The sequence below is a fragment of the Sinocyclocheilus rhinocerous genome, unplaced genomic scaffold (genome assembly GCF_001515625.1).
Source record: "Sinocyclocheilus rhinocerous isolate Xijiao unplaced genomic scaffold, SAMN03320098_v1.1 scaffold592, whole genome shotgun sequence".
NCBI classification, from domain to species: domain Eukaryota; kingdom Metazoa; phylum Chordata; class Actinopteri; order Cypriniformes; family Cyprinidae; genus Sinocyclocheilus; species Sinocyclocheilus rhinocerous.
Window position 1 is genome coordinate 606,441 of NW_015642562.1, and position 22,538 is coordinate 628,978.

At 34.9% G+C, this 22,538-nt stretch overlaps 2 protein-coding genes and 1 non-coding gene across 5 annotated transcripts in view; 1 reads left to right on the forward strand and 2 right to left on the reverse strand.

Annotated features, from left to right (window-relative positions):
* The window catches only part of LOC107756217 (integrin-linked kinase-associated serine/threonine phosphatase 2C-like), a 7,365-nt gene extending 2,761 nt beyond the window's left edge, over positions 1-4,604 (reverse strand). For both annotated transcript variants that reach the window (XM_016573253.1, XM_016573254.1), the window contains exons 1-8: positions 4,568-4,604; positions 4,086-4,178; positions 3,448-3,576; positions 3,209-3,329; positions 2,990-3,096; positions 2,816-2,909; positions 2,645-2,732; positions 2,100-2,233 (exon numbers count right to left, since the gene is read on the reverse strand). In XM_016573253.1, the coding sequence (XP_016428739.1) occupies positions 2,100-2,233; positions 2,645-2,732; positions 2,816-2,909; positions 2,990-3,096; positions 3,209-3,329; positions 3,448-3,576; positions 4,086-4,178; positions 4,568-4,595 (794 nt within the window). In that variant the 5' untranslated portion in view covers positions 4,596-4,604. The remainder of the gene's footprint in view (positions 1-2,099; positions 2,234-2,644; positions 2,733-2,815; positions 2,910-2,989; positions 3,097-3,208; positions 3,330-3,447; positions 3,577-4,085; positions 4,179-4,567) is intronic.
* On the forward strand, positions 4,571-4,642 carry trnag-ucc (transfer RNA glycine (anticodon UCC)). Its single transcript has one exon. It is a non-coding gene; the product is annotated as a tRNA-Gly (tRNA).
* Positions 4,643-9,287: 4,645 nt separating this feature from the next.
* The window catches only part of dgkd (diacylglycerol kinase delta), a 35,249-nt gene continuing 21,998 nt past the window's right edge, over positions 9,288-22,538 (reverse strand). Inside the window, exons 11-30 of one of the 2 annotated variants that reach the window (XM_016573249.1) lie at positions 21,453-21,592; positions 21,291-21,375; positions 19,541-19,635; positions 19,366-19,465; positions 18,981-19,257; positions 17,499-17,633; positions 17,294-17,422; positions 17,121-17,214; positions 16,925-17,035; positions 16,224-16,320; positions 16,038-16,145; positions 15,838-15,951; positions 14,201-14,335; positions 13,959-14,113; positions 13,363-13,474; positions 13,132-13,224; positions 11,642-11,761; positions 11,453-11,570; positions 11,249-11,379; positions 9,288-10,095 (exon numbers count right to left, since the gene is read on the reverse strand). In XM_016573249.1, coding sequence (XP_016428735.1) covers positions 10,006-10,095; positions 11,249-11,379; positions 11,453-11,570; positions 11,642-11,761; positions 13,132-13,224; positions 13,363-13,474; positions 13,959-14,113; positions 14,201-14,335; positions 15,838-15,951; positions 16,038-16,145; positions 16,224-16,320; positions 16,925-17,035; positions 17,121-17,214; positions 17,294-17,422; positions 17,499-17,633; positions 18,981-19,257; positions 19,366-19,465; positions 19,541-19,635; positions 21,291-21,375; positions 21,453-21,592 — 2,439 coding nt within the window. In that variant the 3' untranslated portion in view covers positions 9,288-10,005. The remainder of the gene's footprint in view (positions 10,096-11,248; positions 11,380-11,452; positions 11,571-11,641; positions 11,762-13,131; positions 13,225-13,362; positions 13,475-13,958; positions 14,114-14,200; positions 14,336-15,837; positions 15,952-16,037; positions 16,146-16,223; positions 16,321-16,924; positions 17,036-17,120; positions 17,215-17,293; positions 17,423-17,498; positions 17,634-18,980; positions 19,258-19,365; positions 19,466-19,540; positions 19,636-21,290; positions 21,376-21,452; positions 21,593-22,538) is intronic. The other variant, XM_016573250.1, reaches the window with a different exon arrangement.

The window sequence follows — 22,538 nt, forward strand, 5'->3', positions numbered from 1 at the left end:
CGATTGGTGCAAATGAGGTCTGGTTTCACGTTGTTTCACGCGAACCGCGGCAGCGCACACAGTCTGATCCGGACTTTGGCTCCGGTCCAGAGACGCGATCGCACGGAGCGGATCATATGCGCGAGTCGGCATATATTAAACACTTTTAAAACTACACAGCCTCAGCATGATTATGATCACTATTTTGTTTTACTAAGAGTTTCATATTGAATCTAGGGGGTAATCTATTAGACTGTGGCTGTCAAATGCGGCTTTACCGAGCTCAACGGCTCTGACCCGTGCAGATATAAACAAAACGCTATTGGCTAATTTAAAAAGGGGGCGGGGCTGCTCGATATGTCCCGCCCTGTCTTCCTGTTTCAGTTTAAATTACCTTAATTTTGCTTGAAATAAGAGATAACTGTTCGGTCTACTTAGCACATATGAGACCAATCATCAGAGGATGCTCATTCTGTTGCAATTCAAAACTTACTATCATGGCCGTAGCCAGGGTTTGAAAATTAGTGAGGTGAGACAGAGATGAAGATGTTTGTGAAAGATGTTTTCTGTTTTGAAAGGATGAACACTGTCAAATTATACCATAGTCTATTTATTGCATTGTTAATATTTACTATAGATTAGGGGTGGATAAGTTTATCAGTTGTTTATTATTCATGCAACAATCCATATTACTGTTATAGTTTTCATTAATAATCATTGCTCTATGATAACTTTGTCTAGTGCTCTTATGGATTTTTTTAGCATGACTTTGTCAACATGTAACGACTACTGAATAAAATAGCATAGACTAAATGCTACTGTTTTTGATAACGTTGATAACGTTTCTAATAGATAATATAATTATATTTTTTGCGTTTCCATTACAGAATGTGCTATCCTGTCAGCAATAACATGTCCATGGGCTCTTTTGATAACTGTCAGTTTAAGGGCGATACAGTGTTGCCAGATATTGCTATTAAAAACAAATAAAAACCGAAAAATAAAAAATAAACCAAAATTATTTCAAATATTTTGCAAATAAGATAAGATAAGGATATCGCTGACTAGGGATGTAACGATTAACCGCGAGCCGGTTGAAAATCGATTTAAATATGTGACGATCGGTTGAGATGCTAAACAAATCGCGATTCAATTAGGTGTAGGAGTTTATATGAATGTATGTCTGAGGGGAACTTACTGTCCTTAGAAAAGTTTAGATGGTATTTTTTCTTTTCATATTGCCTGTAAAACTGAATTATACATGCAGACACTCATATGGTGATCTCATAGCTGGCTACGGTTATGATTATAACTCTCTCTCGCTTAAGTGGCGCTCTTTCCTCTTGCTCGTTCTCTCATTTGCCTCCACGATTTCCTGGATATTGTATCTAATTTGCGGGTGTCAGGGAGCCACTATTAATATGCGGGAGACTCCCGGAGCTTCCGGGAGAGGTGGGATGTCTGCCTTTAAGGGTGCTTTCACACTAGCACTTTTTGGTGCGCACCCGGGTTCGATTGACGTCAGAGTTCGGTTCGTTTGGATGATGAACGCTGTCTTACGCTGTGTACAGTTCATGTGAACTCTGGTACGGTTCGCTGCTGATGTGAAAGCAATCGTACCAAATCACGGAAGTGAACCGCTATTAATGACGTATTATTTGATTTTAAAAAATGTGTTTTTGTGTTTCACCAAAGTCCCTTTAAGAAATAACAAGGAAATAACAAATTTAAGGGTATTCTATAGTCTTTGGTTTCACTCACTTTCCTGACGAGCGTGACTGATGTGCTGCAAGCAAAGGGCTGTATCTCATTTCATTGTCCTTGTGTTTTCTGAATTGTTATTTTGTTTTTTAGATTTGCATTTGCATTTGTAATTTGTTATTTTGTTTTCAGAATTGTGAATTGTTTTGCACTTCTCGGCCACCGTACAGAACCCCTCCTGATGACTGCATATACACACACAGACACACATTTGCATTTTTGTAATTTGTTATTTTGTTTTCAGAATTGTGAATTGTTTTGCACTTCTCGGCCACCGTACAGAACCCCTCCTGATGACTGCATATACACACACAGACACACACACACACACACACACACAGACACACACACACACACACCTGACCGAGCCGCCCGCTCTCTGAATCCTCATGCGCTCCTCATATATGGTGGGGTTGTGCTCCTTACTGAGAGCCAGAGTCACACACTTCCTTTTCCCAGAATCCTCAGCCTGCTCCAAATGACACAGCACTGCCTAATACACAAAACATTAAGATGTTTCGCATTGTGGTTTCAGTGAAATCAGAAGAATTATAATCAAATTTGATGTTTAAAGGAATAGTTCAGCAAAAAATTAGCTGAACATTTCATCTAAGATGTAGATGTTGATTCCATCAAAAATGTAGATGAGTTTGTTTCTTGGACTGGAGTGCTGTGGATTACTTGTGGATTATTGTGATGTTTTTATCAGCTGTCTGTACTCTCATTCTGACGGCACCCATTCACTGCAGAGGGTCCATCGCTGAGACAGTGATGCAATGCTACATTTCTCCAAATCTGATGAAGAAACAAACTCATCTACATCTTGGACGGCCTGAGGGTGAGCACATTTTCATTTTTAGGTGAACTATTAACATTTGAGTTCAGTTTTAGTCTTCAGACTTACTCTACTGTCTCCCAGGTTTGCCACATAAAGAACATCATCAACCACCAGCATACATGTGGCCGTCGAGCCGTCCTTCCACGCAGGTTTCCTGCAAACACACACACACACACACACAGTGTTTTCACTTCACTTCATTTCAAATCCAGCAAAACCAATTAAAGCAGAACTCACTGGCTGGAGGCTTTCTTCAGGAAATCCTCATCAGTCTGACGAAAGGTGTCCAGCAGACACTTCCTCACCAGCTTCTCCAAATTTTCCACGTCACCTGCAAATCATGATGCATTATGGGAACAGCTAGTTATTGTAGCTGTGAGTGTGACGAGGATCAGGGCGGATGGGCTTTACCTTTAGGAAATTTGCTGAGCAGCGTCTGATGGAGATTCTCGGCAGCAAACTGCGACGCTCGAGCTCCACCGTGACCATCAAACACAGCGAAGTACGCAAGACGAGAACTGCACAACACACACAGAGATGGATGGATGGATGGATGATAGAAGGATAGACGATGGATGGATGGATAGATTAGATAGATAGATAGATAGATAGATAGATAGATAAACTCACACTTGCGAGGGGAGGTTGGTGATGCTGGATGTCAGATCTGGAAGCAGGACGTGAGCATCTTGCATCTCCTCTCGTTCACCGCGTCTCGCTGAGACAAAGCCTGTCAGCTTCACAAGATCTGCTGGAACACAGCAAACAGAAAGAGACCGAGATCATCACAGATCTTCCCTCTCTCACTGCAAACACACACACACACACAATCTCTATCAGCAACACAATGTGCCTGGAAAGCTGAAAACCTTTACAAACTTTCTTTTCCTCTTGTTTCTTGTCTTCCACCTCTGTCTCCTCCGAGCTGACGTCTCTCTTCCTCTTCTCTCCTCGATCCTCCTCTGTGCCCTCTTCCGGCTGCTTGGCTTTAACAGGACCTGTTCAATAAAACTTCAGCATTAACACCAATCCTTACACTGAAGAGAGAGAAATAAGTCAACCACTTCCAAACCATGCATCTGCATCAATAAATACAGGCTATTTTTCAAAATTGAGTGAGCTGCCTACCAAGACAGCATTTCTGAGGCACACTTGTGAAGTAGGATCACTAGGATTTGAAACACAGACAGATTTTCATGCATTCACATATAAACAACGCATTCTGCAGTATACATATTCTCAAAACGAGCGACTAGGCTATGTATGCATGCATATATAAGATAATCACGTTAATTTAACACGTTAGTTATTAAATGAGGCACAATATTGTTTATTTTTATAGACATTTTTTGTGTTGGTAATATTGAAGCCAGGCTCGTGCAGCATGCCCTGCACTGTATCCACATTTAACTGCACAACTTAACGTAAAATTTAAATCTAAATCACTAATTCTAACACCTATTACACATGCAATATATTATTATATTACTGGTGAGAATTAACCCACCTGGATCATTTGTAGGTTCCGGAAGATCACCAAATAAATCCATTTCTGATCCAAAAGTGAATAGTCTAAAGATGAAAAGCCTGTTAGCTTCTGCTAAAACACAAAAATACACCCGATACTCTGATCAAATCACACACGTATATTAGCAGATAAACGCTAAAAGAAATAGATATAACCACACAGGTATTCACAAGGATCTAATGTTTGATTTTTAGAGTAAAACAGACTAAATTAGCAGTTCGAGGAGAGGCGCTGTTTGTAAGTGTGCGTTTGAATGCAACAGCTAACAGGCTAATGCTAACTGAATGAATTTGAAGAGGAAATTGACGAAATTATGTTTAATATCATTAAATATATCATGATATATGTGACTATTGGTTATTATACTCACAAAGCAACACAAAAACACTTTACAAATAGTTTTAGTGAACAAATACATGTTTAGCTTTCTTTAAAAATTATTGATAATTCTTTAATACTACCAAGCGTTGGTGGTATAGTGGTTAGCATAGCTGCCTTCCAAGCAGTTGACCCGGGTTCGATTCCCGGCCAACGCAGAAATACTTTTCATTCTCGTTTTATTTATATATATATATATATATTTTGTTTTTTAATAAAAAGCTCACAAATATGGATCCAAAGCACTATTTAAAAAAAAAAAGCTTACAGGAAAAAACATACATTTGCTGATAAGAATAGGGCCCGTAGTATGATAACATAGTACATTTACATTTAGTCATTTAGCAGACACTTTCATCCTAAGCAACTTACAAATGAGGAAAATGGCAGCAATCAAAAACAACAAAAGAGCAATGATATACAAGTGCTATAACAAGTCTCGGTTAGCTTAACGCAGTACACGTTAGAAAGTTTTTTTTTTATTATAAATTTAGAATAGAGAGTGCTAGAGTTAGAGGGTCAAATAAAGATGGAAGAGATGTGTTTGGCTGTTTTTCAAGGAGTTTTGGTTGATGTGCCTAACTGGATGGTGCAATTGTGATAAAACGATGGGTTTAATGGAACCACAAGCAGTTCTGTACTGTTCAGGGGGAGGAAGCAAAGATGAAACCATAGCAGATAGCCGGGAGGGTGAGAGTGAGCGTAGGTTACGTCGAAAGATGACATGTGTAGGGGTATGTGTTGTGTCAGGAACCATGTTGAGGTTAAGAGTGAGGAGGAAGTGATCCGAGGTGTGCAGTGGAGTAACCAGCACATGATACATAATACGTAATACATACAGTATTATGCATATTTGCAATATTTATTTATTTGCGTCTTTCTTGAGCTATGATTTTTTGGATTTTGTATTTGATTATTTATAATACATTTTTATTAATTACTATTATAAAAATAACCATTTTAATTACTATTCTACAATTTGTTTTAATAAAAAAAATTTAATTAAATTGTTTGTACAGTACTATACCATGTAATTTATTACTTATAATAAATTGCTTTTAAATTACAATTATACAATAATTATAAATTACTATTCTAGAATTTTGTGTACAGAATTATGTCACTATATGTCACTATTATAATGTATAATAATTTGCTAATAAATGACAATTATAAAAAATAAAAATGTTAAATTACTATTTTAAAAAGAATTTATTGTTCTAAAAAAAAACTCAAATTAAAATATATGTATGGTTTGATAGTATACAATGTAATGCATTACTTATAATAAATTGCTATTAAATTACTATTATACAAAAAAATGTAAATAACTATTCTAAAACAAATTAATTTTTTATAAAAAAAATTAAAGTAATATATGTATGGTATGACACTATACAATGTAATTTATAATGTATAATAAATTGCTATCAAATTACTATTACAAAAAAAACAAATCTTAAATTACTATTCTAAAACTAATTTTTTTAATTAAAAAAATTAAAGTAATATATGTATATGGTATGACACTATACAATGTAATTTATAATGTATAATAAATTGCTATCAAATTACTATTACAAAAAAAACAAATCTTAAATTACTATTCTAAAACTAATTTTTTTAATTAAAAAAATTAAAGTAATATATGTATATGGTATGACACTATACAATGTAATTTATAATGTATAATAAATTGCTATCAAATTACTATTACAAAAAAAACAAATCTTAAATTACTATTCTAAAACTAATTTTTTTAATTAAAAAAATTAAAGTAATATATGTATATGGTATGACACTATACAAATGTAATTTATAATGTATAATAAATTGCTATTAAATTACTATTACAAAAAAAACAAATTTTAAATTACTATTCTAAAACTAATTTATTTTGTCTTAAAAAATTGCTTTTACATTACTATTATAAAAGTACTTTAAAAAGATAGAATAAAAATATACATACACCAAAATGACACTGTACAATGTGAAATTACTGCAAATTACTGTTAATATACTATTATAAACATTTTCTTATAATAAAAGTTTTAAAAAAGTAAAATAAAAATATATGTGCAGCACAATGACACCATTTAATGTTAATACTCTGCTTCTGTTTAGTAAAAAAAAAAAAGAAAGAAAGAAAAAGAAAATTGACAAAAGACAGCAGTTTAGAGTTACACAGACCTTGTTTTAATACAGACAGTTTCACTGTACAGTAACAAGTTATTTACATCCTTAGTAATGGCCTATATACAAAAAATAAAACAACAAAAACAAAAGATGGACAGCGTCACATGGATGTAAGTTATAACTTAACAATAAAATAAATACTTAACAGTCAGAGAGATCGGACGCCCCTGGAGTCCAAAATGACATGATATGAGTCTGATTCGACTGTAAAACTGGATGAGAAGCAGAGAAAAACACACACACTTGACATCTACATCTAACAAGACACTATGTAGACTCACACACACACTGAAGTGTGCAAAGCAGTTAAAGGGTAAAAACAGTGTTTGTCTCAGACACAGTCAATGTTCAATCCCAGAAGAGTTTGTAAAAAAGCTCTTAGAAAACATTTCTATCTGTTGTCAAGGCGACTGTGACATTGTAAGTTTATATGGCATTTGAAAAAGCATTTCATGTTGTGTCCTAACCAGGCACGACTGACTGTGCCTGTCCACACAGCAAATATACGTCAATACTTCATGACTAATTGACCTTGAAGAAGACAGAAAGTGCAGCAGGTAACACCGAAGACAGAAACATGGTAAACTAGTAGCTGCTTGCATTCAGATCAACTCAAGTGTGAGCTTTTCCAAAGTTAAGTTTGTTCAACTTGCAATGCCATGAACTTATAATTTCCAGTTCAACAGAACAGGTTGAAAAGTCAATCATACTTCGAATATACAGCAGTGGTTCTCAACTTTTTTGACTCCATTGTGCATGACTTTTACAGATTTTTGGGATTTTTTTTTTTTAAACAATTACAATTTCAACCTGATAAAATATTTTAGAGCTTGGTATTGTATGATTTATTATTATTTATTAGCCTATATTTATTAAAAATATATATTTTTTTATTTTATTATTTTATTTTGTACCTTGAATGCAAGTCACTTCGGATAAAAACCATTGTTCCAAATGCATAAATGTAAAAACTTGGTAAAGTTTTAGTTTTAGAGCTTGGTATAACTACAAAAAAGGTATATTCATTCTATAAATGCCCATAGAGTTATACAATTTCATTATTTTCCATTACTTTTCCAGGTCTAGAAACCACAGTTTCTTCATAAGTCTTGCAGGTTTTTCAAGATTGCGGGAACTTTTGTAAGAGGTTAAAATAAAATATCAAATGTATTGGCTTTTAGTTTCTTGGCCCTTTTCAATGCTTGTTTTGTTTTATTTTAAATCATTTTGTGGCAATTTGAAGCCCTCTGGTTGAAAACCACTGATTTGACATCATGTGGACTGAAGTTTTTGACCAATGAGATTTCACAGTGGGCGGGGCTAGTGCAGACTTTGATTTACATAAAAGAGAGCACTTTTATCACGTCACCTGGTTAAGACTGTGAAATACTCTGCCATCAATGCTCTTTTAAAGCCAACATATGAGACATATCTGTAAAATACCTGTTTTGAAGGAATGTTTCATGTTAAAAGTTAGTCTCTGTCGACTCGACAGCATCACAGTTGAAGTCTACGGTCAAACGTTTGTGTTTGCATCAACACTGACTTCTCAAACCGCACGTTTAGTCTGAAAGCGGTGCACCTCCACTCGTGCTTTCACTCAGGTCCGGGGCAGCTGTATAATACAGGAATGGACGTGTGTTTCAGGCTGATATGTGATTCCTCAGAATGCTGGTGGAACGTTAAGGCATCCAGGAAGAGGAAGAGGAAGTGGAGGCGCGGGGCAAAGCGGAGCGTTTGATTGGTCGAGTTTGATAAGTCAATACAGTTGATTGTCTCAACAAAGTTAAAGGTCTCATGACGCTTTTCACCTTCCCAAACCTAGTGAGCTCCCTACTTGGACAGCATTTTAAGGCATCACACACTTTTAAAATACCTTCTCTAAGCTAGCATCACATGTATGATAAAGTGGACAAAGAAGAGAAAGTATGACTATTGTTCGTTCAGTGCTGGAATGAATCAATGAAAATAGTTCAATACAACTAAAAAAGACTGCTTTGTATAAAAGTGTCTGCTGAATGCATAAATGTAAATATTTGGGTGGGAGACTTTATTTTTTGCTCATTACAATCAATCTTTAATCGATTTTATAGTTGTATTTATTAATTTATTGTTTTCAATCAAGTATATGTTTTATTACATTTTACTTTATTTTATATTTATATTATTTCTTGAATGCAATGTTAGTGGATAAGTGTCTGCCAAATGCATAAATGCAAATATTTGGGTGGGAGACTTTATTTTTTGCATATTACAACTCATCTTTAATCAATTTTATAACTGTATTTATTTTATTAATTTATTGTTTTCAATCAAATGATTTTTTTTTATTTAATTACATTTTATATTTATTTTATTTCTTGAATGCAATGTTAGTGGATAAGTGTCTGCCAAATGCATAAATGTAAATATTTGGTTGGGAGACATTATTTTTTGCTCATTTTTAATCAATTTTATAATTGTATTAATATTATTATAATTTAATAATTTATTATAAAATTGTATTTTATTTTACTTTAATTGGATGTAATTTAATATTTCATTTATTTTTTATACCTTAAATGCAATGCAAGTCACTTTGGATAAAAGCATCAACCAAATGCATAAATGTAAAATGGGAAAGTATTTGACCCAATATTACATTGTATTTTATGCTCATCTGAGGATCTATCCAACTGGAAATCATTTGGTGGCTAAGAAGGCAGCTGTCTATGTAGGCAGTAGACAGCAAGGCAGCTCACTAGGTTTTGAACAGAGCCAAAGAGCTTCAAGACAACATGACACTGCATTCCCCACACATTTAGCTTATGAAAAATGACATTTTAGAATGAAACTGAATATATTTAGCAGAAAATAATGGAGGGCGGGACTCCATTATCCATCGGGATTTGATTTGGATCATTGTAAAACATGGGGTTTAGGATTATTGGTTAATAGTATAAATCTGGGCCTTGGTGACATCACAGGAAATTAAAATGATTATTCAGTTTTGATGACAGATTTAGAAGACTTGAAAGCATTTAAAAAAGTATTTAAAATAAAAAAGTCGGATTTCCTGTTGTCTTCAGTGAATTTGGCTGAATGCTCATTTGCTCTTCAGGGTCTGTGACATTGGTTCGACCCTCTGATGGCTCTTGATAAATCTCCCCCTTCTAGGTAGTCAAATAGTTTCCCCCAAAGCGATGATATCACAGAGGAGGAGAACAGAAGGCACTGTGATTGGTCGAGTGGCGGCGTATGGCTGCTTACAGTCGTGACTGAACGTTTGATTGGCCAGTGAAGCTTCGTAAGGTCCGAGCGAGGCATCTGATTGGCTGCGGAGCGTCTAGGCTTCGCTGGTTGTGCTGTTTCGACTCAAATCCCTGATTCCCTGCAGGATCCGCTTCATGTGGCCGACTTTAGTCACTCCCAGATCCTGATACACACACACACACGAGATGCTTGAAGTCTTTAGTTCTTGGCTAGAATAGCACACATATTGCTCTGTACACAACATAGCATTTGATAATCACAGGGATTTTCACAGACCCCAAATATGATCATCTCATGAGAGGGACCCCATACTAAAATTTAAAAGGCAGTTATATCTTTTCATGTGTAAAGACCTCATTAATACTGTAAAAAAAATACTATTATAAATGTGTACAATAACAATACAAAAATATTGAGTGTCCATTATAAAAATTGTTTCATCATTATTTATTTTTTTTACTCATAGTACTATACTGTTAAATGCAGTGTTATTCATATACTACTATAGTTTTTGTTCATATTTTAAATGAGATTTTATTTTATATTTTCTGTTTTCACTTTAATTCTAGTTAAAATTTTAGGAATTTTATTGTGTGTTTTTGTCATTTGTATTAGTTTTTGTTTATGGAGTTTAAGTTTTAGGTTTTAGTTTTCAATTTTCAGTACTTCAATTTAAATCAAACAAAAAATACAAAGGCAACTAGCTGAAATAAAATGTGTTTTTTGTATTGAGTAAGAAACATTTTTGGGTTCAGTTTTAGTTAACTATAATAACCCTGTTTATATTTTCTTATTTATTCATTTAAATCAAATTTGATTTATTTATTTGTTTGAATCAATTTCTTTATTTAAATGAAATTAATATTAATTTTAACTCAAATGTATTTATTATTTATTTAGTTTTTTAAATGTTATTTTTAACAATTTATTATTTTAATAAATTACTTATTTTTTATTTTACTCAAATGTGTTTATTAGTTATTTAAATTAAATTGTATTTATTTATTTGAATTTAATAAATGTAGTTATTTAAATCAAATTGCTACTCTTTAATGCAAATGTAATTCTTGTCTATTTAAAACAAAATTCATTTATTTGTTATTTTAAACTAAATTTATTTTCATTTTTTTATTTATAATAAAAATTAACTGATTAAAATAATAAATCAAATTTATTTATTAGTCATTTATATAAAATTTTATGAATCAAATTTTAAAAGTGTACTCTTATCTTTATTATTTACACATTGTTTTTACACTGAACACAAGTAATGCATCTATATGTGTGCATCTTTCATCGTATCTGAGTGCTAATACCTTCAGGTCTCTCCTCTCCAGCTGAAGCAGCTCTGGTCCTCTGATATCATGTCTGATGAAGATCTCCTTATACTCGGACAGACAGAGCATCTCCAGCCAGACGGCCACTTCATCCACACCCCACGTATTCACTGCTCACACAACACACACGTGTGTTACACTCACGCACGGTCACTGGACCAGGTCAGAGGTCAGAGGTCATACCTGGCATGTTAAGGGCGGCGCACGTCTCCTTGTTTTTGTTGTTTTTGTCTTTCTTGAATTTGGGCACGAGGCGGAATTTAGCGCTACGACTGCGTTTGGAGAAATCAGACAGCTGACCCTGCACACAAACACACATTAGACTGGAGTAGAGACACCAAAACATCCCAAAAACATCTGGATGTCACGCACCTCGTCGTCAGCCGGGTCGATTAGCTGACTGAGCCAGCTGATGTCTGTGAGTCTGCGTAACTGCTGAGCGACTGAACTCAACGCACCGATCAGCTGATCTCTCTGAGGAGGATCCAGCTGCTGCAGAGACACAAACACAGAGACAGAGCTGTGTCTAAATCACTCAACTCAATCAATTCAGCGCCTATTCATGTCTCTCAATCACTAACATTACAAACCAGGTCGCTGCTGAAGCACATAGATATAAATCATTAATACACGCTTCTGTCAGCGCTGGTCAGGATGGACCAATCACATTTGTTTATGATTAATATATTCAATCATTTTATATTAAGTGCTTTATGCCACTTTTTATTTTCATTAAGGAAGATGACGCCACTCGCTAAACAAACAGAAGTATAGCACTATACTGTTAGGTGCAGTGTTATTTTAAAATCATTGATACACTAATGTAGTTTTTTTTTTTTATATTTTGAATTATTTTTTATATATTCTGCACCAGACTTCACATGTTTGATAAAAGTCCTGGCCTGAAGACATCTACATGCCAACATTCAGTTATAATCATAGCGCCACCAGCTGGCAGCATGAAGTTTGGCACATATAAATGACTTTGACATAGTCCTCCTATATTTACCACTATAAATGCATATTGCCCACTGTTTGCTGTTTTCCTAAAGCCACCAGGTGCCGGTGAACCGAGTGCAAGGGCCCTTTCATCGCTGCAAGCTTTAATCTTTTTTTTTTTTCATCTAATACTGATATTTTATTTTATTTCAGTTTTATTTCAAATAACAACAGTGTTTTAGCTGTTTCCTAGTCATGCGCATGTAAGTTCTACAGTTAATTAATCTATCAAAAAGGCAATTGGCTGTTTTAATTGAAAGGCGGGACTTTCTTTCTATCGGCTGCCATATTGATTGATTGATTTCTCACATTCATTTTTCTCCCTAATATTAACTCTGATACAGTAAACACCCACATTTCTCTGTATGATTCACTCACCAGGCACATCTTTCCCGCGAGCAGCAGTTCGGTCTCGCTGTGCAGAGCTTTGACGTACGTGACCATCTCCATCACCACGTTACAGGTCAAACCCTACAAACACACACACACATATTTACCACTATAAATGCATATTGCCCACTGTTTGCTGTTTTCCTAAAGCCACCAGGTGCCGGTGAACCGAGTGCAAGGGCCCTTTCATCGCTGCAAGCTTTAATCTTTTTTTTTTATTTTCATCTAATACTGATATTTTATTTCAGTTTTATTTCAAATAACAACAGTGTTTTAGCTGTTTCCTAGTCATGCGCATGTAAGTTCTACAGTAAATTAATCTATCAAAAAGGCAATTGGCTGTTTTAATTGAAAGGCGGGACTTTCTTTCTATCGGCTGCCATATTGATTGATTGATTTCTCACATTCATTTTTCTCCCTAATATTAACTCTGATACAGTAAACACCCACATTTCTCTGTATGATTCACTCACCAGGCACATCTTTCCCGCGAGCAGCAGTTCGGTCTCGCTGTGCAGAGCTTTGACGTTACTGACCATCTCCATCACCACGTTACAGGTCAAACCCTACAAACACACACACACACACACACACACACACACAAACACACACAAACACACACACGACGCATGTCAAGCATGTCATGAGGAACCAAACCAGAGCGGTTCAGCAGCAGTTATGTCATAATCCATACGCTGACTCACCCCGCTGCTTTTGGAGTTCGCGTACACCAGATCCATGGCTTTAGAGCTGGCGTTGACCGCATGAGCCAATTCCTGCTCGATAGTGTGATGAGACTGTGCCACTTCCCTGATACTAAACACACATACATGCACGTTCAATCTATAAATGTAGAACGCTGCATTTATTTGATTAAAAATACAGTAAAAACAGTAAAATTTAGAAATATTATTGCAATTTCAAATACCTGTTTTCTATTGTAATATCTGTTAAACTGTAATTTATTTCTGTAATCAAAGCTGAATTTTCAGCATCATCACTCCAGTCTTCAGTGTCACATGATCTTCAGAAATTATTCTAATATGCTGATTTGCTGCTCAAGAAACATTTCTGATTATTATCAATGTTGAAAACAGCTGTGCTGGCCAATATTTTTGTAGAAACTGTGATACATTTTATCTTTCAGGATACTTTGATGAATAGAAAGTTCAAAATAACAGCATTTATTTGAAATAGAAATCTTTTGTCACGTTATAAATGTCTTTACTGTCATTTTTCACCAATTTAATGCATCCTTTATGAATAAAAGTACTAATTTCTTTAAAAAACACCCCTGTACCTGTGTATAAGTGCACCGGCTGCCTGTCCGAACAGGCTGATCTGAGCAGTTTCCTCTTCAGAAACGACCTCCGGCTGCGATGCATGCTGGGAAACCAGCCGTGGAATCTCGCCTCTCTGTTTGTCCTCCCATGACTTCAAAGTGTTCTCGAACGCCTGCAAAACAGCCATACGTGAGCTGCGTTGCACTTATCTGAGAGCCCTCCTCTCGAGTTCCCATAATGCCATGCATGTGGCACTGACCCGGTCTCTGGTGAGGGTTTGTGTGCGGTTCTTGTGGAGGATCCGGATGTATCCGGGCGGTTGTATCCAGGCCTCCCCGTCCACCTGCACAGGTACACCTTCATCTCCCAGAATAGTGATCTTCACTGTTCGGCACTGATGAAGAGACACACACACACACACACACAGATGTTTAAATCATCAAGTGTATCTACCTACTTAAATATATTCAAATTTGTACCCAGAATTGAGTGAAACCTGACAAAACCTCCTTTGGGTGATGTCCTCATATATAAAAAAGGCATAAAATGCAGGAAGCTTTCTGTTGGGGTCAGGTTATAGTATTTATAACTAGTTCTAACAATCAAAAAGCCTGTTTCTACCGCAGGAACCAGGATCTAAATACAGTTCCGGGTAAAAATCTGCCCCTCAGAAAGTCCCTGCTTGCGAGGTAGTACTTTTCCAAAGGTCTGGAACTTTTGGGGGCGGGACTTGGGCGCTGAGCATGCTGATTGGTTGAGTTCACGCAGCATTGTATTTCAACCACCATTTATTCACATAATTTTCAAAATATCACTGTTATTGTGTCATGAAATGTAGTTTTACGATGTAGTTTTAAGGTGAGAATGTAGTTGTTTAAAACTCAAACCTGCTGTATATTTATAAAGACAGCGCCTATTTGATCGCCTATACATTACTCCAGTCTTCAGTGTCACATGATCTTCAGAAATCATTCTAATATGCTGATCTGCTGCTCAAGAAACATTTCTGATTATTATCAATGTTGAAAACAGTTGTGATGCTTCATATGTTTGGTAAAAGTTTAGCAGAGTAAAAGTATTCTTTTTTTTTTTTAATCTTATTTGCCAAACTTTTAAATGGCAGTGTATCATTGTTTCATGTTTATTTTAATTATTGTTTATTTTATTCAAAATACAGTATGACTATTGGCTTAAAACCAAAAAGAATTACATAGATGCACTATAATAGTACAGAAATACAATATTATATTTAATATATTATTTGTCTCTGTAATAATTAACTTTACATATCTAGCAGTAATTTTTTTTAAATAATATACATTTTATATATACATTCACATTAATATTTAAAATTCTAGGGTCAGTAAACTGTTTTTTGAGAGAAATAAATATTAATAAGCAAGGACGCATTAAATTGATCAACAGTTATGGTAACGACATTTATAATATTAAAAAAATTTCTATTTTCAAATAAATGCTGTTCTTTTTAACTTTCTATTCATCAAAGAATCCTGAAAAATAAAATGTGTCACAAAAATATTGTGCAGCACAACTGTGTTCAACATTGATAATAATCAGAAATGTTTCTTGAGCAGCAAATCAGCATATTAGAATGATTTCTGAAGATCATGTGACACTGAAGACTGGAGTAATGATGCTGAAAATACAGCTTTGATAAATAACATTTCAATAAATTACATTTCAACCGATATTCACATAGAAAACAGTTGTTTTAAATTGTAATAATATTAAATTATTTTTTTACTCTATTTTTGTTCAAATAAATGCAGCCTTGGTGAGCAGAACAGACTTCTTTCAAATACATAAAAAATTTTAATCATCCCAAACTTTTTACTGGTATCATAAATAAACGTGTGTGTGTGTGTGTGTGTGTACCTGTGCGATACGGTGATGCTGTAGATTAATAACTCTAGAAACAGCCATCTGCATGCTGCCGAACACAGCCACCACCTCCAGGATCTTATCGTCAAACGACGGCGCCGTGAACGTCTGCGAACAAACACACATTTTATTACAAACACACACTTCCATATTTCACACACTCAAACACACAGGAAGTTGTTGCACAAACGTACATCATCCTCTTTAGTTCCGCCCCAGAAGTTGGTTCCTCCTGCATAACTGGGAATATTCAACACAGCGATTCCCTGCAGACTGGGAAGAGGGATCTGCCTCCCGTCACACTACAAACACACACAGGTTAGGTATGATTAACCTTCTAACATGTACACACACACACACACACACACACACACACAGACCTCCAGCAGAACTTTCTGTTCCAGGTTCTTGTATGTTCTGTGCAGAAGTTCTTTGGTTCCCAGGACTCCATACCACATCATGTTTTTAGTGCGACTTCTAAACAGAGAAAAAATAATTACAAGGATGCACCATAATACTAATACTAGTATAAATACTAACTTAATAGTACATATACTAACTTTGTTCATCTAGCAGTTGTTTATATTGTCATTTTGTATGTATATATATATATATATATATATATATACACACACACAATAAATATCAACAAAATATTAAATGTTTTTCAACATTTAAAAAAATTTTTTTTTTTTTGTAGCAGATGTGACCCTGGCTTATTTATTATATTATTACTATATTATATTATTACTATAGATGATGTATAAATCTCAATTATAAAAAAATTTATCCTTATGACTGGTTTTGTGGTCCGGGGTCACAAATCAGCATATTAGAATGATTTCTGAAGATCATGTGACACTGAAGACTGAAGTAATAATGCTGAAAATTCATCTTTGATCCCAGAAATAAACTACATTTGTACAGATATTCACAGAGAAAACAGCTATTCAAAATAGTTCAAATATTTCATAATTTCCCAGTTTTTACTGTATTTTTGATCAAATAAATGCAGCTTTGGTGAGCAGAAGAGACTTCTTTCAAAAACGTTTGTGACGATATGTTTGAAGTGTTCCTGTACCTGCATTTCTCTGGATGCTCGTCACGTTTGTTGTTGAAGTCCAGAGAGATTTTGGCATCCAGACCGATTCCAAAATAATTATTCATCACACATTTCTCCGTGAACAGATCCCTGAAACACACAGAGAAGCACTTTCCCATCAGCCTTTGCCCTAAATGATCGGTTGACATAATGACAGAAAGAAGCGACGACTCACAGGTTCTCCGGATCACAGCTGAACGGATCAGCATTGACCAGAAGCCTGGTGATCACCGAACCGCTAAAAGACCCCGACACACCAGCTCTGAGACCTGCACGCACAAACACACAACATCAGCTTCTGAACGACAGTAAAACCTCTGCCGCTTCTATACAGACTGCCGCTCTTACTTGGGTAGAGGATCTTAGTGTTCAGCATGGGCATGTTCTCTCTACTTCCTGTCTGAGCAGGAAGTGAGGCGGAGCTGCCTATGGACAGGATTCCTTTACTGATGAGCTTCTCACATGGAGTCTTAGATGCTGAGTTAGAGAGAGAAAATGAGTAAACGAGTGCCGCTGTGTGTCAGGAGGGAGTCTTGGTAACGAGTCGTCTCACCTCGTCTGCTGGCTCGCGCTCGGCTGCTGTATGACGACTGCAGAGACAATGTTTCTGAACCATCGTCCTCCTCTTCTTCCTCCGCCGGTAGTGAAGGCAAACCCTCCTCCGTCTGAGCGTTCTGTTCATCCACCGCTGAAAGACGAGATCATAAACATGTGAAATCTTTAGTTTTGAATTATAATGTGAAGTAGGGCGGGTTGACAATAATAATCACTCTTTATATTGTTGATATCGATTCTTAAATCCCAAGATTGATCTTTTAGTCTATGCTGTTTTGGTGATGCAGGAACAAAACTTTCCATGCAATAATTGCGATAAGTTTTGTGCTTGTTACATTTGACATCAAACAAAGTCAAAGCTTTCAAGTTCTGTCAATTTTATCACAGAATTGACAAAAAATGTTGTTTGCTGCTCTTTAATGTGGCATGACGGATCGCAATAGCTATGAACCGATCATCTCTTCCTCTTTACTACTAGTTGTAGCATGAAATAAACATGAATGAACATCAGAAGGTGCTGAAAGAAACCGTACAGCTTACTGAAATTATTCATGCCTCATGTAATCAATCAATCAATCAATCAATCAATCAATCAGTTGTTTCAACCACAGAAAGCTGCCAATACAACATCATTACATGTACCTCAGGAAAGACATTCAATGTCCAAAGACTTGTCAGTTAGCTAGAAAAATGACTTATTTACATACATATATATCTGTGTAAAAATGTTTATCATATTATACTATTTTTTATCATTTGCAAAAATAGATACAAATACATGCATATACATATTATTTGTAGGGTGCAAAAAAATCTAAATATTGAGAAAATCACCTTTAAAGTTGTCCAAATGAAGTTCTTAGCAATGCATATTACTAATCAAAAATTAAGTTTTGATATATTTACAGTAGGAAATTTACAAAAATATCTTCATGGAACATGATCTTTACTTAATATGCTAATGATTTTTGGTATAAAAGAAAAATCAATAATTTTGACCCATACAATTTCTACAAATATACCCCAGCGACTTAAGACTGCTTTTGTGCTACAGGGTCACATATTTCAGTTTTATTGCGATTAATCATGCAGCCCTACTTTAAAGTATATTCCTATTAGTATTTATTAATGACTTAGCGTTTAATGTCATATTTTCAGGCTTCATTTTAATTTCAGTAATTTAGCATTTTTGGTATTCACTTTTGTAATTTATATTAGTTTTTGTTTTTAATAAATTTCTATTTAGCTTTAATTTAGTTTTATTTCAGTTTTAGTAATTTTACTACTTCAACTTACATTTTTTTAAATACGCTTTTTAAGTTTAAGTTTTTCAATTAACAATTAAGAATAAATACTTGATATGCATCAATGAAATTATAAATTATAAAATAGGGATGCACGATACTAGATTTTATATATTTAAATTGTTTATATATTCATTGATTTTTTTTTTATGTAATTACCAGCAAAAATACGCTACCTTTCTCGGTGTGCTCTATGATTTGTCTGATGGCTTTCTTCAGGCTGTTGGCTCGAAGCATCAGCTGCTCTCGGGGTTTGAAGATGGCGGCGGGCGGTCGAGGCGAACAAGTGGCTGTGACTGTGGGCGGGGCAGTGGGCGGAGCCAGAACCACACCCTCCCCATCCACCTGCTCCTCAGCGATGGTGGGCGGCGGTGCAGACATCACACTGCTGGCCTGGGCTTCATCGTTAAGCGTTTTCAATAACGAGTCCAACTTTTCTTTCAGCACACCACACTGCACACAAAACATCCTGAGTCATTCATCAGCCAATCACAGAACATTCCAGGCCTTCCAACAGCCAATCACAAACAGCGACTCATCCGATAGCCAATCACAGCTGACCTTTTTAGCCATGGCCTCTGATTCTTCTGAGTTTTCTGTGTTTTTCTCGTAAGCACGTCCGACTTTCGCAACAAAGTCTTTTACCGTCTCACACAGGACTCTGAAAAACACGCTTTTAGATAAACCACCAGCAAGAATACACATATAGAGAAATGCTCACATATCCAGTACATACTTGGCAGATGAAATGACCACCGAATGCTGATCAGACGTCAGGATTTTGGAGAGATGAGCAGCAACTGAGTCCTCATAGGTCAGAATGTGCTGCACCTGAAACAAGACAGCCAATCAGAAGAGAGGAAACACAGAACAGCCAATCAGAGCAGAGGAAACACAGAACAGCCAATCAGAAGAGAGGAAACACATAACAGCCAATCAGAAGAGAGGAAACACAGAACAGCCAATCAGAAGAGAGGAAACAAAGAACAGCCGTCAGAATGTGCTGCACCTGAAACAAGACAGCCAATCAGAAGAGAGGAAACACAGAACAGCCAATCAGAAGAGGGGAAACACATAACAGCCAATCAGAAGAGAGCTAACACATAACAGCCAATCAGAAGAGAGGAAACACAGAACAGCCAATCAGAGCAGAGGAAACATAGAACAGCCAATCAGAAGAGAGGAAACACATAACAGCCAATCAGAGCAGAGGAAACACAGAACAGCCAATCAGAAGAGAGGAAACACAGAACAGCCAATCAGAGCAGAGGAAACATAGAACAGCCAATCAGAAGAGAGGAAACACATAACAGCCAATCAGAGCAGAGGAAACACAGAACAGCCAATCAGAAGAGAGGAAACACATAACAGCCAATCAGAAGAGAGGAAACACAGAACAGCCAATCAGAAGAGAGGAAACACAGAACAGCCAAAGAACAGAGGAAACAGAACAGCAGCAGTTATTTTAAAATAAAAGATTTTGATATACTATCTGACATACTGATTATTTAATAAATAAAGGGTGGAAAAAGGTTATGAAAAACAAAATTACAACAGTGTATGGTGCAAGAAACCTTGACTAACAGTAACATTGCGAAATTTTTTTTTAATAAAAATCTCCAGATTTGCTGTGCTTGTTTGTAGGGCAGCAGTTTGCCCCAAATTTTGTGATTACATATCAATACGGCTGTAACAATAATTATTAATATTTTTATTATGATGATGATTATTATTATAACTAAATAAAATATATAACTAAATAAAACATATTTTTATTGTAATATTTCAATGTAAAACAAAAAAATTAAGAATGATTTTATTTGAATTGTATTAATTTTGAAATTATAAATAAACTGTGGAACTGAAATTATAAATAAAATAAAATGTTATAAAATAAAATAAAATAGCTCCAGATTTGCAGTGCTTGTTTGTAGGGCAGCAAATTGCCCCAAAATATTGCGATTATATATCAATATGTCTTATATACTTTTATTTTAATTATTATTACTAAATAAAATATTTCTATTGTAATATTTCACTGTAAAACAAAAAATATATTAATACATTTATTTTAAAGTACAACTGTGAAATTAAAATATTTAATTATACAATAATATTTATGGCTGTCTTAACTTCTTAATTTTCAATCATCAAACCATAAAGCTTTTATTTAGTAAAAGATCACAGTGCTGTACTTCACTTTGAAACACATTAATTTAATTTAATTGCAGCCTTTGAGATTTGATAACTGCACAAATTAATTCTGTTTTATTTTGATTAATCATGAAGCCCTACTTTAAATTATACAGTATATACTTATATAACATTCTAGAATTTATTCATATTTTGAATGAGCTTTTATTGTTATACTTACATTTTCATTTGAGTATTTTCGTAATGTGCTTTTGACATGTTTATTAGCTTTTTCTATTATATGTAATAAAGAAAATGTCCAAATGAAGGCCATTAATCATCATCACTGTTACCTCGGAGTCCTCACTACAGTCCTCTGTTACCGTGGAGCTGGAGTGTTGCCGTGGTAACTTGGTCTCATATACCATAATACTCCATCTAAGAGAAACAAAAGTGCTTAAATGTTTGTGAAGGAGAGAAACAGACTGCGACGACGACTTCAAACACACACTGACCTGTCTAGCATCTTAGTACTGGCTCTCTCGAGTTTCTCCAGGATCTGCGGTAACTGTGTGTCGTCGTCACACGCCGAGCCCCACCCCAAAACTCTGGCCAGGTCATTTCCTGTTCCCAGAGGAAGTACACCGAGCTGGCACTGCAGAGCCAACACAAAACAACACACATCAGCACTCTTCTTGACATAAACCTGGAACTCAAACAGTAGAGCTTGGATGAAGATGGGTTTGATTCCCAGGGAATGCATGAACTCAGAAAACGTAAAACCTTAAATGCAATTTAAGTCGCTTCGGATAAAAGCATTTCTTTCCTAAATGCTTAAATGTTCATGTAAAAAATATCTAACGTATACATAACACAGAGCTGATTTTCAGCCGTGCACAGAACATCCACCACCAGAAGGCAGTATAAGCAAAGAAACTGTGTCTATTGTGTCCTATATATTAATGCCATATTTGGGGCCCTATGAAATACATTTTATTCTTTTCCAAATTGCATTTTTCCATTTTAATTTCCAAAATTCTTTTGTAATTTTATTAATTGATTTTTATTATTATTATTATTAAAAATAATAATAATAATAAGTTCTATTATTATTATTATTTAGCAATTTTAATTAATTTTTTATTTGAATTCTGCTTAATGGTTTTTATTAGAATTTTTAATCTGTTTAATGGTTTATTTAAATTTTAACAATCTAAATTATTGAATTTATACAAATTTAACAATTTAATAATTTATTCACATTTTTACAATAATAGAGCTCAATGGAATGTTGAATTTTTTCCACAAAGTCTGTCTTGTCTGTTTTAATTTGTCTGGATTTATTAGTTAATAATACAATTTATTTAGTAAAAAAATGGAAGAAATCAAAAGTAGGCTTAAAACATTCATTTAATTAATCTTTTCAAATTTAATCACATGATAATTTAACAATTCCTTTTATTTTTTGGTAAAACGGTGCTGCACAATAGAAGCTTCCTATTAAAATTAAATATTGAAGAAAAATGGTGTGATATTACTTAAAAATAAAGTTTTCATAATTTTATTATTGTTATTTGAGACTACATTCTACAGTACAATAG